Raw genomic sequence first — 19,118 nt, 5'->3', positions numbered from 1 at the left:
AGGAGTGATCCCAGGCCACTGGTCAGCGGTTGTGAAGGTGGAGGGAACTGTGGATTAGACTGAGGTTTGAGCTACCCAAATTTTTCTTTTGAATTATTTTTTAAATAGAAATTTAACTGAACTTATACATATGCCAAGACAGAAAAAAGAACTGACACAAAAAGGATCTACTAATCAAGTAGTCAAAATAAATTATTTCTATAAACTTTTCTCGAAGTTCCTTTAAATTTCATCCCTAGTCACAGCAAAAGAAAAACTTTTCTAAAAATGTAAGCAAACGTTAACTGAATGTAGTGGTTTATGAACCTACTAGAAAAAAGTACCTACCTCTTTGTTTACCGGTGAATGAGTGCAGTAAGTGCAATTTACTGTTAGTACTACTGTACAGTTTTGAGGTCAAATATTTAAATTTCATACAACTTTATACTTCACAAGTAAGTAAACAACCAAATCTCACTCAAGAAAAATAGAAAATACAAATATTAACTTCATAAGTAATTTTATTTCAGGACACAAGTCAATACAACAAATGAACCAATAACACGTTTAAAACATTTTTTCCCCATCAATATTAAATGTAAGCCTGCAGATATGATCAGTTTCAGTCTCAAACAAACTGCTGGCTTCTCTGTCTTTTCAGCATTTATGTGAATGTAATGTAAACACAAACTGTCACATACAATGTACTCACAAATCATTGTTATAACATCTAATTTATTCTCCACTGTGTTATAGCATGTTTGCTATTCATACATTTATAACATCTGAAAAATCAGTTTCCACAGGAATCAGTCTTTCACTGAATAAAGTATGCACAGAAGAGTTTATGATCACTGTACAAATGTCCTCACTGTACAGATCAGTGTAAAAAATGTGTACAGTAGTGTAGTTGTTGGTGAGCTTAAGTTTATGTTCAGGGCCCAGACCAGCTGGGGAATTTCCAGACAGGATTTATAAAAGACAATTTAAAACTGCTGCCTGTGTCGCTGTAATCCCCTTTATACCTTATTATACCACGTTATATCTCCTGAAATGAAATACATTCTTTGTTGAACATACTGGATCTATGTTATACATTACATTCAATAGTTCCCTAAAATATTTTTTCGTGACAGAGGCAACACAAAATGGACTTAAGATAAAACACAGAATAAAAACATCTTATGCCTCACTGGCAGACTTTACAATCCTAAAACTTAGTAACTTAACATGACGTTTAAAAGGGGTATTTGTTGCAAGTAGGTTGCATGTACATGACAATGAGAATAAACTAGCAACATACAGCATGTAATTCTGATGTGAGTATTAACACCTTCCAAAGTCTGTCAGTAGATCTGCCCAGTGACCACAAAAAACCAAACTTGAATGTAATCTTCAAGTTGATCCTAATTTTTTTCTTTTCTAAATACAAATGACTACATGAATTCTGACAGTTCAAAACTTTAGCTACAAATTTTACAGTTTTTCTGGTCATGGAATATCTCCATAAGACGTCAGGATACAGAGAACAACATTAAGAACTACAATAAACTTACAAAGATGGCAGTGAAGTTTCAAAAATGTGGACACATGGATATGTGATCCTTTTCACTGCACTGCCATAAGGTTTGACTACTCATCAGTTGTGAGATCATAATGAGATACAGATAATTGTTTTTAATTTCTTCATGTGCTGCCTATTTTAGTAGTTCCCATTTTTCTTACATTTATAGTAAAAATCTACAATTTTTTAGAAATATATAGGAAGATCTTTAGTGATGAATGGTCTTTAATGTGGTGTTTTGCAATGTACCCCCCACACGATCCTTTTGCATTAGTTTGATCAGTACCCTTTAATGTCACTGGTTTTACATCATCTGCCATGCCAGCATGGCCTGATTTACAGCCACAAATATTATGACACCAGAGCTTAAGCTGGCACATTACCGTTAACAGACATGGTAATATATACAGTAAGAAATGTATCAAACATGTCTTTATAAAATTATGTAACCATATCATAGCAAATGTATTACAGTCAGTAGCTACAAGAAAGTACTCAATAATTTTGACTACAGAAAACTATTTCTTACAGTAAACATGTAACAGCTATGACTAAACATAGACATTAGCTCAACATACAACAATTTAAAAGCAATTTGTCCATTTTTCCTTTTTGTTATTTAAAAAATGCTACAATTGACAGTTTTAGAATGTATGCCTCTCGATGAGCAAAAGACCATTATTATTATTATTGTCGTTTTTATGTGCAGCACTGCCATGGACTGGCTTGTGACTAAAGGTTACATTTAGCAGGTTTCAAATTTCCCACAAGAGACATCTATTCAGTTGTTGGTAGACCAGTTCTAAGCATGTCAGTCTGCCCTGCCTACAGGAGGGGAGATGAATAGCAGCAGCAGTTTAGAGCTGCAAATCCTACATTTATTTTAACATTTGTGCCACCTGCAGGCAATAAGTCTTCAGGCTTCAGCAGTATTATTTCTGTTGATTATGTTTTTGTATGTAATATTATATTCAGCATTACCTCGTTGCCTAAAAACAAAAATCAGTAATATGAAACATCACCACTGTCACAACAACCTCCAAAAAAAAAAAAAAAAAAAAAAGGTTTGGTGAGGACAATCCTTAGTGTGTACACTCTTCCTATTATTAAGCAGAAAATATTAACTAAATATTAACTTTTTCTAATTGGCACTGAACACAAATTGCAGCTCAGGCGGATGGCAGTGTCATTCGTTTTGCAGGTATTTAGTAATAAGCCACAGTACTGGACAAATTGTGCCCTGCCGATGACACCAGATGAAATGTCAGAGGATTACCAAAGTGATTAAGATTCATCCTCTATGGACCATGGATAATTTCATAGCACTCCAAAGCATTATCAAAATATTTCACTAAGAGACAAAAATTTTAACCTGTTGCTGGCACTATAGGAAAAGTCAGGGGATCACCAAAGTAATTAGTCTTCATCCTCTGGCCACCATGAATGTTTGTACAAAATTCCATGGCAATCCAACCAGATGTTGAGAAATTTCAATCTGCACCAAAGTGGTGGACTGACTGACAATGCCTCCCCTACAGCCACGCTGCTATTGTGGCTAAAAACTAACAAACAAGATATGCAGCTGTTATTCTTATTGCCTACAGATGGTGCAAAGATAAAAAAAAAACTGCAGCCGTTACTATTTCTATTAAGCTGAATGGGAGCTGCTGCCACCACATGAGTGACACTGAGTGTCCTTGTTCAGTAATTAGAGCCTCTCCCGCATTCTATGTCCCTTAAGCCATGGTGGCTGCTTCTGCTTATACTGATCATCCAGTTCTGCCCCTGTTATTCCCAACAAGCTGTTTGCTGCTGCTGAATTTGCTGCTACAGCTCTAAGAGGATTCCTCACATGAATGAGGCAACTTGTCATCAATATTTGCAACAATAAATGTCACATCTTTTAGTGATTGAGTCAAGACAGTCATTAGCTGCAAAGTGATGGCAGCAAAATGTGCACATATGAAAAATGCATGACAGACACCCTTGAGGCCCTTGATCAACACCACCTTCGTTGCATGATTATCTACCTGAAGTAAAAGCATTCACACACAAGGTGTACACTTGAAATAATCATCTTTGTTGCCCCAAAGCAAAACAAGCACTTGATTATATGCTTCTCACGCTCTTTCTGTTGTCCAACAAACCCTCAACACTGCCTCCAGGAAAAGTCCCTATATGTGGGCCTGACATACAACAATCAAATACATCAATCAAAATTCTTTCCCATACATTCCACAGACTTGGATCTTAGACGTAAGTATAAATTCTTACAATTATGATTATAACAGTTTTCATTTCAAAGCCTGGAAAAACTTTAACCTGTGATGAATATGAAACCGTTTTCATGCTTTGCAATTACACTCAACCAACAACAGGAAGCAGTGAACTTAATGGTTTTCACACACTAGAGCATAATATGTACAGTAAACATGTTTAATAGTTCAACAGCAAAGGATCTTGGTTGATCAGAGACTCTTAAAAATTGAGCTGAGGAGTAGGGATTTTATGAGTAATTCAATCAGAATGTAATTTCATAAACAGTGGGATGGTCACAAAGACAAAAACAGACAGAACTCCCACAGAGCTTGTTGATCACAAACTGAAGCTGTTATCAATACTGTTGTTATTTCATTCTCCATCGCTTTCTCACCAAATTTTCAACCAATTACCAATAATTCTGCCTTTCTTGGTTTATCAGATGGTTTACTTGGTTCACTTGGAAATTGTCACACCACTGTGTGAATGAAACAAAGCTGGAACCCAGAACCCCATCTAAACAGAAATAAATACATTCACACTTGCAGTTTAAAGTTCCCCAGTTGTTATTTTCGTCTTGTGGCACGTTTTCCAGCTGTTTCCAGATAGATGTGCATTACAATACTGGATCTCAATGCGCACAACGTACTGTAACTTGTATTTTAACAGTCTAATTGGAATTTGTCATGTTACAGCGACAATTTAACTAAGACATTTTGGTTTTGGCGGTGGCTTACTTGACTCAGCCAGCATTTTAATTTTAATGTCTCAGTTTAGTCAAATACACAAGCCATGTCAAAGAAATGACAGAAGCACTGGGACCATCATGTTCTCATTACTCTGCCCATGATGATTTTATATCTTACAATTAGATCTAGAAGTTATAGGAAAAAAAAACTGTAAAGAGGATAATTATACTGCTACAAAAGAGACATGTCAACTCGCAGCGTGCTCTCATCACTGAGTGCTGCCACTACAATCAGTGAAAGCTGCTGTAGCAGGACCGAATGCTGTTTGAGTAATTTGTGTGTTTTGAACACAAAAACAGTATACAAATGCACTTCTCCACTGTGTCAGAGGCATCAGAACCAAAAGTTTTGGGTCACTATTTTTATTGTGGTACAATAGATCAGACAGTCACTGAACAAATGGTCATTCCAGACTAATTCTATATATCAGGTCAAATTTTTGCAAGATCCTTTGATATGCAGTTTGAGGGGGTCACTACTTATGACTAACTGACTGAATGATCAGTGTTCTGGCTTAGGACATGGTTGGATGAACTTCTGCTGTATACTGCAGTGGGCTCTTTTTAATATTACTGGAATAATTTTTCATGGTGTAACTAAAAGTCTAAAAAGAGAGACTGCTGGAACATAAAACTAAACTTGGTAGCAGAACAGACTTGTCTGTAACTCAGCCATCTGTGGCTCCATAGTTTACTTTTTTCCTCTTAGTTTCCATTAATAGTTGAAGTTATGCTGTCTCTCTCTCTTTTTTTCCAACACTCTTGATCTTGAATCTTGCTGTGGCCAGTCGCCTGACCTGTACAAGTCATAGGTTCTGGCTGTGCAGGAAGGCCAATTAAAATGTGTACATAATGTACAAAATTAATACAAATGCGCATTGTCTGCCCAGATTTAGTGGCAGGAAAATGTGAATCTATGAGCCTCACATAGTTGTATATAGTCAGTGGTCTGAGTAATCCGTGGCTGATGTAACACTGATGTAACATGACGCTGATGTAGTATCCTGCCTGTTCCCTGTTGTTCAGTGCCTGTTGATTTGTATTAAAGTTTGTGGTAGTCCTTTGAGATTCCTTTACTGGGCCTCTTGGTGTTGATGGCACAGTAATCCCAGAGGGACAATGATACTGAGGGACTAGCTCTGGTTTAGAAAAATGTGGTACACCTGGGTCGAGGGCTAAACTAAAATAAATCTCAAATTCAAGCGGAAAGGAACAAACTTGATGAACTAGCGGACGCAGGGGGGTTATGGTAAAGACTGTAGATAACTGTGGACATAATGTTTGTTTTTTGTCAACTCGAGAACTTTACCTTTAGGCAAGAAAATCCAATTTGTTTTTATGGCAGTCATTTTGGATGGAGTTAATGGTTACAGCTGGTGATACTTTGGCATTTGTGAAAAAACCAGCAATGTATTAACCTGTCTCTCAGTATCTCTTCAATCTTCCCCTGCCTGGTGCTTGCAGCCCCCTTGTCCACTCATTCCCAGAGACTACACAAATCTTTAAAAACAATCGGCAATATATAGTTTCATTTTATTAAAAAAGGCTTCATGATTGCTTCTAGCAAATGTATGTAGTGTGTTTGTTTGGGACTATTCCCAGCTGTGGAGGTGGTGTACTAATGAGTATTCATGACAGTAGGATGATGTATGTGGGAGTCTCGTACACCAACTTGCTGTGGCTCTGTTTATGGTAATAAAAGAACATGCCAACCAGTGTAATAGCATGGGCGGATTAATGTGTAATTGCTTGGGACAACAAACAGAGCAATGGATACAATCAGTCATATAGTGAATGTTGGAGGATATTCTAGTGTTTTGATGGGATTTGTTGACAGTAAGAGCAATACTGGAGTCAAAGGCTGAGGCATGTCATTCAAAAAAAAAAAAAATATATATATATATATACTCTGTAAGCTTTAAGACCCCTGTAATATAGCTATGATTCAAAACACTGATACACATTAGTGATATTTATGTTTGATGTATTAAAGAGCCACAGTCCCTGGTATCTTTTTAAGCTAGCCTACAGCCATAGTGGGTTACTTTCATTGGTCTTTCTAAAAAGCTACACACTGTTTTATTTTTGTTTGTATTCTAAAGAAAATAACTGCTGGCTAATAAAATTTCAGCATCTCATCATTTTAACAAAGATAACACTGATTATTATTATTATTATTATTATTTTAGTAAAATCCATGGCAAGATAAAAGTGAAAGAGTTGGTAAGTGAATCTTGAGTTACATCTTAGACTGAACACTCCACTATCATCTTTTAGTTTCCAGTGAGAATAATGAAAGACGGCCTCTGTGAGAAATAAAACTGAGCAATGAAAACTAGTGGAACAAAAACTAAACAAGAACTGGGGCAGGACTTCAGTTCTGTATTGATAGAGATTTTTTCTTCATTAGGCAAACTGTACTGCCATGTAAGGGATTTCTGCACTGACTTCACCCCTCTGCTGTGATGGCGGCACACAGTGGGATGTCCAAAAACATTAATGAAAACTATGATTTTTAATCACAAAGGAAAAATCTGAGCACAAATCAAGGAGTTAATTATAAATAAATTATATGACTATAAACACATTTAAAAATACAGTTTAAATTGTATTTTTAAACAGGTTTAATACTCTTACTTGCAGAGATGAATGAACCTGAATTGCATTTACTTGGTGTTAAGACACCTAAATGAGTTCATTTGTTTGTGTGTGTGTGTGATTGTTTGTGAGCATGTTTGGTGTTTGTTTTTGTGAGCGTACTGACAGGACTGTGTGCTGCTTCTGTTGCTGCTGCGTGCACGCAGCAGTGCCATTGTACTCCTCGTTGGCATTTTCCACAGGGGTGAGCTTGGCGAGCGCACTTGTCATTTCCAGTGGGTGCCCCGGGGTGAGGCCATGGCTGTTCTCCTGCAGGGGCCACATTTCCTGCCAGGTGAGCGACGGATGATGAGCTGGGTGACCGCTGAGCAGTGGCCTCTTCTGCCGGTAGTTAGCCCACACCTGCATGATGGTCTCTTTGAAAGGCCGTGTGGTCAGTGTGTAAAGGATGGGGTTAAGAGCGCTGTTGATGGGGAGAATAAATATGACCACCCAGGAACTGATGGTGCCTGCCCGTGGAGAGAGAAAAGACACACAGAGAGAAAGAAATAAAACAACAGACTGGGTATTCAGTCTCTGTTTACAGATAATTAAGTTTAACATGGTTCTGATTACTTCATCATGAAAGCCTTTTTTTCAAAGCCATTTATATAACAAATGAAAATCCCCTTTATCCCTACAGGGGACCTAATTAGGGAGTCACAGCTCACCAGGTTCTGTATTTAATGGATTCTGTAAAACACTAAATGATCATCTGAGTATTTCAGTGCAAACTTCAGTAAGGTGGCTACAGTTACATGCTCTTTATACAGTAACAGATGTCCTCTGAAAAACCACTTAGCAGAGCTTAGACCACTTTAATGATACACATAAGATAGAATACTTCAAGGAATTCTCCGCAGAAAATATATCTTTTGAGTATTTCCCTCCCTGTGAGCTTGAAATGGAGGCTCTAAAAAGTTTGCAGCTTTGCAGAGGATGGCTCCCGTAGTCAGCTTGGATTCACAGCATGCAGTGGATTCCAATGGCAGCCCAAAGTCATAGCAAAAAAAAAAGTGTCAAACATCCTTAGACACTAATCATAACCCACTTCTATGTGTAACAGTCAAATGCTCAGTATCTTCCAAACAGTTTCTTCTGAACAAGTTTACTCTTCTTCATTACCATGCTATCATATCCTCAAAGCTCCAAAGCTCTGCCAGAATTAGCTAATTTAACTGTTTATTAGCTAATCAATGATTATTTGGAACACACTGAGGATACCGAACAATAATAGAGAAATGGATTATGCCGTGAAAGTAGTTTCAGAAATGTCCGTCAAAACTTTGATACATTTTGCTGTGACATTGGTTGGACACTGAAATAGTAATAATGATTTGGTTTCTTTGTATAGCAGTCTCAAAACAAGTGTTACAAAGAGGTCTTTTCTGTCACCACAGACAATGCAAAATCTAATAAAATTGACGGTAAAACTAAGATAATAATTTAAGGTGTACAAAGCAGGATGTAGAAATCAAATATAAAAAGCATAAGAAGAAATTGTTTTAAAATGAGTTTTAAACAGTAATTTAAAGGGAGATGATGATTTTGTGAACCCAAGCACATCAGACAGGTCCAATTCACAGCTTAGGTGCTCTGATAGTAAAGGCATGATCTCCTCTAGTCTTAAGTCTAGACACAGCAATAGCCAGCAGTTTTTGTCTGCTGCAGGTTGTGGCCCCTGGAGCCTAGCCATGAGGGGTCTTAAAGGTAAATTCAAAATGGGTAACCAGTGTGGTGAAGCTAAAACACAATATTTCCCAGTTTTAGTTCAAAGTCAAGCAGCCACCTTCTGTGTTAGCTGGAACATTCCTAGTGATATCTATCTTACACCTGTAAAAAGACCATTGCAGTTCAGTTATGACAAAACTAAGGTATGTAAGACAGCTTCTGTATCTTTCAGTCAACTGCTGCAAATCCAAGCTGACTACAGCTGCTGTAGAAACCTTCTAGAGCCACACAGCAGGCATACTGGGGGTGTGTATTTGATACTCAAAAAGTAGACTTTCAGTGGAGTGTTCCTTTAAATGGTCATAGCACTTCTACTATACCGGGAATCTCCACCTGCAGCAGTGACAGGATCTTGAGGATGAAAATGGGAATCCAGCAAAGGGAGTCAGTAATGACGATGGAAAAGAACCTTTTGGCGATGGTCACCTCTTTCTTGATGTGGTTGCTGTATTTTGTGGTTTGAGTGCCTGTTCTTTGGATGTTATAGAACATGCTTGCATATGATAGAACAATGATGAGGAACGCCACCAAGTTCAGACCTACAGAGAGATATCTGGTTAGTTTTTGGATCGCTACACAACTGCAAAAGTGTATATTTGTACTGTGGATGTGAATTTTTAAGCTTTAGAAAGTAACTGAATGAAAAACAAAAAGTAAACACAATTTAAAAAAATAAGTACAAATCCCCACCCAGGAAAATAACGATGGAGTAAACATGAGCCCATAGCGTCTCAGGCTGCTCCGAGTGCAGCGGAAAGCAAACGCCATTGGTCCCGTAGAAGTTACGAAATAGCCCCTTACAGGCCAATGGCAGGAAGGCAACAATAAAGCCAAACACCCAAATCCCGAGGAGGATGGTGACAGTTCTTCGCCAGCCAGGTGTCAAGTACTGGAAAGGGTAGACGATGCAGATGTACTTCTCCAGAGTGAGATAGGTGAGGAGCAGGACGGATACCTCAGTGGACAACATGGCCAAAGAGCCGATGACCTGACACTGACTGCTGTCCATCCAGGCCTGAGCGTGCCTATTGTACTCTCCTCGAAACTTCAGGTCATATGCACCAATCATGAAGAGGTAGATGCCCATCAGGCCGTCTGCACCTGCAAGCAAAGAAAGCTGTATATTAAAGTTTATTCAGGGGATTTATATTCTTTATAAACATCTGTGCAATAAGATTAAATGCCTGATCTTACAGCTACTATCAGACCAAGTGTGCTATTAAAGGTTTTAACAAACTTTGGAGTGTTTATTCTGTGGTTCATTCAGAGACGTAAGCGCAGAAACTTAAGGTAACACCAAGTAAAAATATGAAGCTGGCCTGATAAAGGAAGGTCTTTGTGAGGCAGTTCGCTTCTAAGGGAACGACAGTGTGACTTCTTAGAAGTGAGAAGTGTGAATACAATCAAACCAAGTACAGAAATGGCCCAACATGAAAGGTTTTCCATCTGTGATGTGGAGACAGATGAAGAGAAGCAGACAGACAACAGCCACTCAACCTTGGATAGATGATCTATTGATCTCTATGATCAATAGAGAAGACATATTACAGCAAACAGTGTACAGAGCATCACACTTTGTTGTGAAGGAATAATGACAGAGAGAAACATATTACATAAGGTGTAAAAATAATTCTGTGTGAGGTTGCCTTTTTTACAAGCTGAATGGCTAGAGGTATAGAATATAGATGCACACAAATTATAGAGGGTACATTCTGACATCAGACTCTATCAATCTTGTCACACTGCGCAGTGTTTGAAAATACAGTGTGTATTTATAAAAGCAAATGCAATGTTGTGGGTACTGTATGTCTACTCTGAGCATACTGATGCTTTTACAAGTGGAAGTTCACATAGCAATGAGGCAAAAGGAAGAATTTGGGCCACATTTTATTGGGATCAGTCATCTTTGTGGCACACCAACATCCTCAGTTTATTGGATCCCAATAAAAATTCATACTAGAACATTTCTAGAAATGTGCTTCCCTAACATTTTGGGAAGTATGCTTATTTGCTTCTTTGCCAAGAGCTAATCAATGCCAGTCTTGTGTCTGTGCCATATCATGTAGCCAGCAGAAACTTAGCTTAGCATAAACACTGGAAGCAGGGGGAAAACACCTAGCCCATCTCTGTTTAAAGGTAACAAAGTCTGTTTACCATTATCTTTAAAACTCATTAAATAACACATACAGTATCTCATTCTTTCAATCTGTACAAAAACTCAAGTACAAAAACAACCATTTGCAGTTTTAAGCGTTGTTCTGTGCTGGCACTGACTTTCTGCAGTTTCTGCTCAGTTTTCACCCTACAATGGTAGATTATTGGTTTTACATTTCTTAGGCTCTTTCTAGTCTAGTCTTTATGCACAGCTAAACTGAATAGCTGCTTTGGCTATACATCTAATGGACAGACATGAGAGTGGTATTCATCTTCTCATCTCAACTCTTGGCAAATAAGAACATGCGAATAAACATGTTGCCTCAAATGTCAACCTAGTCATGAACTAGCCCACGCACAGTTACATTCTGGTGTGAATAAATGTCTTTACATGTCTTGTACAGTCTTCAATCAGAGATTGGCTTTGGCTATTGTTTACAGGGGTTGTCAACAAACAAGTATGAATATTTATGGACAGACATGAATCATGTGTGCTTAATTACACAATGACAAGGAACAGTAATTATATACAGTACAGTAGGGTGTTACGCTGTACATCTCCTGGAAAGACTGTATATGAATGTTTATGCCTTAATGCATAGACTGTTTTTTAATGAGCTTCTGGCCTCAAGCTCTACGTCCAGTAACAGTTTTCATACTTTAAACGCTTGTTTAGGAAAAAAACAACAACAACTGAAAAACAAAACAGAAAGAACCCCACCCCACGTGTTTCTGTTACGCCTACTTTTTGTGCCTATGGCAAAAATTCATCACAATGTTTTGTTGAAAGTTTGTCAAAGAAGAAATTGAATTCACAATTAATATCCTCTAAAGGATTTCGCCACTGCTTAATCAGTCACAGCTTTATGGTTAGTTCTTTGATAATGTGGTAAATTTATTACCCAAACCCTCCCAACAGTCATTCTTTTGATATGGAAACATACCAGTGATCATCAAAAAGTATTTCTAATTTTACACACAGTGTATATCATCATTCAAGACCCTCTGTATGTTTTTATGTTAGTATATGGCATGTGATAATTGACACAGCAGGAGCAAAGATGTTGTGATGGATAAACAGGATGATTCTCTGATAACTTGTACAGCATATATTTCAACACATATTTCTAAATGATATTTTGCCATATTATTTTATACATGTCTTTTGTAATTCTTGTCTAATTTTATATTCACTATACATGGCATGTGAAATTCCCACAAGTGACTGACTTAACTGAGCTCAAAGTCCCTCCTAACACATGACTGAGAGGCCACAGGGGATCTTGAGTGCATCTGCATGGATACTGAGACTAAGTATACTAAGTGTTCTGGGAAATAACTAATAGAAAAGGTGTCAGGAAAGAAAAGGCTGGGGGATAAATATATGAAATGACACTGTAAATTGAGTGATAAAATATGTTGAACAGCCACAAACAAGTTCACTTACAACAAGGAGGAATCATTATTTCAAGTCAACTCTTGTTCCAGCTCAAACTCCATCTATGTGCCTCTACATTGTTTTGGACTTTTCTTTCTCTGTTTCACTCCTTTAATAACAGGATTAAAAGCAACACACATGTCCTGCATGCATGAAGGGATATAATCCGTTCTTGTTAAAAAGAAGCAAACAATGAAGAATATCCTGACTATTTTGCTTGTGGTAATTACCTTAAGCTCTGTTTTTGTCTGCTCTCAGCCACCAGAAATTAGTGCTCTACAAAAAACAGTCCCAACTGACATTCTAGTAATAAACTTATAAAGGTCGACGTATTAAGCAAGTGAGCCCTAAAATGAGATAATGAATAACAACTGCCATCCTCTGCATGTTTTTCATTGCGGATGTAGCAGGAAAGAGAGCAGATATCCACTATTAGTTCTGCTTTGCATATTCTGTGCTCTTTGATCTGAGGAGCTCTGAGACTTATATTAAGTCCATATGGATTCCTTTGTATTTTACATATAAATGTGTAACACCACTGTAAGCATATGGTGATGTGTTATTGAGAACATTTATTTCCTACAGGTTTTGTGCTTTTATGTTCTCTCACTCTGTGCAGTTACTGGTCAAATTAAATTCTCTCAGTAATGCACATCACCTTGTTTTATATCTGCATATAGTATCTTGATGAATCTTACTTCCAACATTGAGGAGGTCCTTTAAAATTAGGTTTATTTCGATCATATTCTCTTTAAAGGATAACTGAACCTGAGCTATATTTTCCCACGTTTTTGGGTGTAAATGATACAAAACAAAAAATGCTGCAATATAAACTCAAGGACAGTTGTCCATGCCACAGTACGTCCACTTACGTGATTGTTTTTGCCACTGACAAGCTCAGATTGTTATTAAAGTGTTTGACGACATTATGGATAAGATCTCCTATGACATAGACCTTTTTATGAAAGAGTGAGATCCTTTAAGTCCAACCAGAAGCATCGCTATATATAACTCTAAACCTCCATTGATAAAAACAGTAATTTTACCTTGCACGGGAACACGGGAGCTGCTGGAATACCGCTACCTCGATTGGTTAGTTTGTTTGTGTTATGTCAATCAGAAGTCAACATGCCGAAATGTGAGGGAAAATGCATTACATGTTTTTTTTTAGCATGAGTTGCTCCATTTCATATCAAGCCTTCCATGTGGAGTCATTTTTGCATGTACAGCACAAAATAACATAAAGGTTAGAAGCTACATTCCAAAACTATACAAACTTAGGGCATCTACTGTATCTAAGTCAAACTGATATAAGGATGCTATTATGTGTACAAATGATCTGAGGATAACTTCTATTATCTGGGTAGATGGATCATTGAAAATGCAATTATCTAATCAACTACTGACTTCACTAGACTGTTCTCCTTGAGCAGTTACCATAATTTGTGTCAATTTTGCCTCCTGAATAATTAGATGAATCTTTGTACTCAGATGGCAGATATTACATTTTGAAATGAGATTTTGTTATTTTTACATTTAATATTTATGAGTGCGTCTAACAGTGTGTGTAATATGAAACCAGTGTTGATGAAACACACTGATGAGCACACTGGGCACTAATTTCCAATTTCCTGCTGAGTTTTGTGCTTGTTTACTTCACAAGCTGGGAAATATTTTGCAGAATTTGTCATTTTCACTTCTGTAGTTGTATCTGACATAATTACAGAGACTGGATACAGACATTGGATAATACTTGGTATGTGTTGGCAAGTGTAATGGTAAATGATATTCTAAAAATAAAAATCTAGCTAAAGTTTCTCTCCCTTTACATCTTTCCTTTATACTCAGTAACTTACAACAGAGGGAGATGATGCACATGGCATGTAGTTTGTTCTCCGAGCGAATGTACGAGCGCATACAGATGACAAAGATGTTGCCGAAGCAGGTGGTGGCAGACACCACCCAGACAAAGACCCTCAGCACGATGTTGGCCAGCAGATCCTCGAAGGACGAGATGCCGTCAGTGTTTGGCTTGCAGCTGCGCACATGAGGAGCGTAGCCGCAGTACTGGAACTTCTTAAAGTAGCTGTGAGAGTAAATTAAAGCAGAGTATCATGTTAAGCAAAGGAGACAGGAGTCATTTTATTTACAGCTATGGGATTTGGGGATTTTACAGCCTAGTGGATAGTCCACACACTATGTACTGCTTTTCTGTTTAAAAATTGAGACAGAGATAAAGAAGACATTGAAGAAATATGCTGGTGATTTTGAGGGAGGATTTTACTTTGATTTGAACTATGGGCAGCATCAGGTCCTGAGGCTATAGAGATACTGAACTTAATAAAAAAAAAAAGTCTATTTGGTTTAAAACTGATGCTTTTCTTCTTCAAAACTCTTCAAAATTTTGGGTTGTCTAAAGAATTGGTAGTGGTATCTGTGTGGCAACACAGAAAGTTTTTAAAGGTTTTTTAAAGGTTTTATTTTCCCACTGTTTTGACATATCAAAGATTTATACCTCCAGCCCAGTACAGCAGGGGTGAATGAAATGCCATTTCTGGTGCTCACAGCATTTAAAAATTACATTTAAACCAGACTAAGAGTCTACTACCATGCAGCTCTGTGAGGCAATGCTGCTTTGAGCTAAATTCTAATGTGAACCTTCTAACATACTCACAATGGCCATGTTAACATTTGTTTGTTTAGCAGGTAATGTTTATCATGTTGGCATGCTAACATTGTTAATTAGCACTAAACACATGGGAAAACTGAGGCTTATGGGAATGTCATAAATTTTGCAGGTATTTGGTAATAAACTAAACTATTGGACAAATCTTGACTTGATGATGGCACTAGATGAAAACTCAATGATCACTAATGTCAGTAAGATTCACCCTCTGGGAAGCATCAATGATTATACAACTGGCTGACATTGCCATCCCTAAAGCCATGTTGTTGGCATTGCTAAAACCTCAACAGCAATATGTCTTTCCAAAAACACTGTCCAGGTCTCTCCCATTAATTCACACACTTCACAGTCAACAGCTGCTAATGGATCTGCTTTCTACTAAAGCAGTGACAATAGTTTTATCTGCGTAAGAGGGACATTGTTTATTTAAGGAGATGTTACTTTTGATTAAATGTTTTCCATTTTTAATGCTGTGAGCACCACAAATGAAATTCAGCTCATCTCTAATGTGTCTAGGCAGAGGCAGAGACATATCTCCAAACTTGGACAAATAACAATCTGGTGAAGTGCCCACATAATAAACAGTATATCACCATCTGAGCCTTGGAGAGCTTCTGCGATTGTATCCACAGCTGTAAAGGCATTTCTTTTCTCTCTGCTGCATTCTATCCAGGAGCTGCATGGGTGTATCTCGAACCATTTTACCCACAGAGGAAATGGATTACACTAAGCCTGACTTAATCATCTCTCAGTTGGAAGAGAAGCCTGACTGTCTTGATAAGGCTAGTTTGGAACCCAACAGTAGAAATATGTGTGAAAGGCCTATGGTCTACATTACAGTAGATGTTGAGGATTAACAGTAAAAACATTGAGCATAAAAATGGAGCACTTACATATGAGTCAAGTATTTGAGAGGTTCAAACATCCGCCGTTGTATGTTTCCAATCTCTATCCCCTCTATGCTCCTTGAGAGTATAAAAGCACATTGATTTTGTCTTAGTCAGATGACGCACACAGAGATACATTACAGTATGACGGTTTATAATTGTAAACTATTACAAGAGTGTTTCAAAGCACACAGACTGTTTCCACAAAAAGTCCTCCTCACCAAGTAGCCTTTCAAGGGAGAAACATTTTTACAAGTAGAGAGACATATTCTTTCATACTTACAATGACTTGAGCTTATGCAGCTTGTCAAAGTGGTCAACTTGGAGCTCCACAATGGTATTGTATGATATATTCCTAGAAAATAAAGGTAAGAAAACAACCATTGAAAATCAACTGGATAACATGGAAATCAATCCCACTTATTATTTACATAACAGTGCATTGCATTTAGTATTGCAAAGACCTAGTAACAATTTTCAATGCATGATATTTGTGACATTTCTCTTGTTGAAATACACACATTTTTTATGTATGTGAACTGTTTCTATTACCTTCCATAAATGTACCTTCCTGTAACATACAACCTTCTGCTGTATGTTTTTAAGATGTGTTGTTGCATTATTCCTTATTCCATGACATCCTATTATCCATCCCCACAATGTTTGTTTACTCTTAGAGACTGAATACATTGTCTGCTTGATATCCATATTTATGATCCTTAAGATTTCATAAAATCACACCCCATTTTTGATATTGTGTATGACTGACATTATTTCTACGATTACCATCCAATATTATCGCTCTCTACACAGTAGTTTTTATTGGTGGTGGCCAAGTCCACCGTTCCTGTGGAGGATTCTGATTACATTTATAAGAACAAGGGATTCACAAAAAACTATCCATGCATATAATATCAAATATCAGCGTCACTGTTGACTGCTCAATCTCTTTACACCATGTAACGACACGTTACTGCTAATGCAAATAGAACCTCCTACTGCTGTTGCTGCCTCATTCTGAAAATGTTCAACTGGGGAAACACAAGGTGGCTTTTATTGTGAAGCAGCCTAAGGGAATGTAAAATATTTGTAAACAATGTTAGAGCTGACCATGATCAAAGATGTGTGTGATTAGTGTTGATCTTTACTGTGCCTTGCCATTGCATAACTAAAACCTCAAGGATTACAATTTTAAAGGATACTTATTTAAAGATGACTCACCAAAAGTACATATTCAGCTTGATACAGTAAGCACAGTTGACCCAAAATCTAAGCCAGTGTGTTTTGTATCTAGTAATTTCACTGGAATTTACTGTCCGCACTGTGGGGAGACAGTAAATACCATCTCCCTATTAAATACTCATGGAGCTGGCATGCTTGAATATGATACAGTGTATTTGTGTGAACAAAACTCACAGTTGGAGCAAATCCCCCAGTAAGACAAAGAGATTGGGTGGAATTGTCACCAGTCTGTTGTTGGATAGGTCCCTGCGTGCCATGACAAATCCACATCGGTTCCCCAAAAACACAAAATAACAAACAAATATTGATGTACAACACTCTATCTAACAAATGCATATATACCTTTAAAGACAAAAAATGCACCCTCTGTAATCCTTGTAACATGATGCAGATTGCATAACAAACACATTGAAATATGCCCTGCAATAAATACTTCCTCTACATGTTAATAATGTAATTCACTTCTTTGGTGCACCCACGGTTTTCATTAGTCCCAACAGAGTGTGTATGAAGTTAATGCATTCAGTTGTGTATTTTATGTGTAAAAGGAGGAAACTATGGTGATAATGATCGTATCTGCAGGAAAGTGTCAGTTTTTTACAGTTGATAGATAGTGAGGGTGAGTATCTGAGCTCCTATGAAACGTGAGTCTACTGAGGAAACAGGCAGTGTACAGTTAATCGCCTCTGAGGCGAAGGGCATAAGGGATAACAATCACATATAAGGCTATGGGTGCAACCAATTTCCCTCCCCTATCGTTGAGATCACATACAACCTCTCACCCCAGCCAAGTCTCTTAAATACTGAAACACAATGATCAGAAACTACAGTTCTGTACAGTGTTATTTTCCTTATTATCAACAAATCTCATGAAAATACCAAAACAAACAATGTCTTAGTCCATCTCTGAATACTCAGTGACTCCCAGTGAATACTCAGTGACTATATATATATATATATATATATATATATATATGTGTGTGTGTGTGTGTGTGTGTGTGCAGCAAGGTCAGGAGCACCAACCTGTATCCTAGTCTACCGCATCATAATTTCATTTTTTACCTTGACAGCACTTAGGACAAAGAATTTCTATTAGCCACCACTAATCAATAACATCTCCCTGAGGGACAAAAGTTCAAATTCACTGCACATTGGATAAGAAAGGTCATTAATAAAGCTGTCAGCTTTAATCATGTGAACCTTTAAAAATATCGTTGCACCTCCAATCTCATTGTACTTTTAGTATAATGTGAAATAAAGGGTATTCTATACTGTTTCATTTATATATTTTTAAAAAAGGCTTAGTAATTTCCTAAATCGGCTGGGCACTGTTGTTCTTAACTAATCATACTTCAGCTGGACAAAATAGTGCATTTGTTGAGGACTATTTTCAGCTACAGATAAATACACATTATGTGCACCATTAAGTATTCACAGCAGCAGAATATTGTATGTGAGAATGACATAAATCACAGTGTGTGTGTTCAAGGTAATGAAGGAACATGTCAGCCAGTGCAGCAACATAGCTCAGTGATGTGTTTTTAACAATCCAGTGTTGGTTTTGCTCTTTTCATGAGATTTGCTGTCAATAATAAAAATACAGAATGTTGTTAGCCTTATTCTTTAACAATACTACCCATCTATATTTGTTAATTACACTAAATGTTATTGACCGGATCCCCTGAAAAGAGCTCATTCTACAAGACACTGCATTTTTTTCATGTGCTTATTAAAGACCTTGTCTGAAGCATTCACAGTCTAGGCAAAGTATGTAGCCATTAAGATACTGACTG

General features: G+C 37.4%; 1 protein-coding gene across 2 annotated transcripts in view; it reads right to left on the bottom strand.

The window, feature by feature from the left end:
- Window positions 1–493: 493 nt before the first annotated feature.
- rxfp1 (relaxin family peptide receptor 1) overlaps window positions 494–19,118 on the bottom strand; it is a 66,983-nt gene continuing 48,358 nt past the window's right edge. For both annotated transcript variants that reach the window (XM_018679424.2, XM_051072527.1), the window contains 7 exons: window positions 17,500–17,571; window positions 16,367–16,438; window positions 16,090–16,161; window positions 14,367–14,596; window positions 9,609–10,019; window positions 9,239–9,457; window positions 494–7,657 (listed from right to left, as the gene is read on the bottom strand). In XM_018679424.2, coding sequence (XP_018534940.1) covers window positions 7,236–7,657; window positions 9,239–9,457; window positions 9,609–10,019; window positions 14,367–14,596; window positions 16,090–16,161; window positions 16,367–16,438; window positions 17,500–17,571 — 1,498 coding nt within the window. In that variant the 3' untranslated portion in view covers window positions 494–7,235. The remainder of the gene's footprint in view (window positions 7,658–9,238; window positions 9,458–9,608; window positions 10,020–14,366; window positions 14,597–16,089; window positions 16,162–16,366; window positions 16,439–17,499; window positions 17,572–19,118) is intronic.

The sequence above is a fragment of the Lates calcarifer genome, linkage group LG8 (assembly GCF_001640805.2).
Source record: "Lates calcarifer isolate ASB-BC8 linkage group LG8, TLL_Latcal_v3, whole genome shotgun sequence".
Classification (NCBI taxonomy): Eukaryota; Metazoa; Chordata; class Actinopteri; family Centropomidae; genus Lates; species Lates calcarifer.
This window is presented reverse-complemented; position numbering and strand designations above follow the sequence as displayed.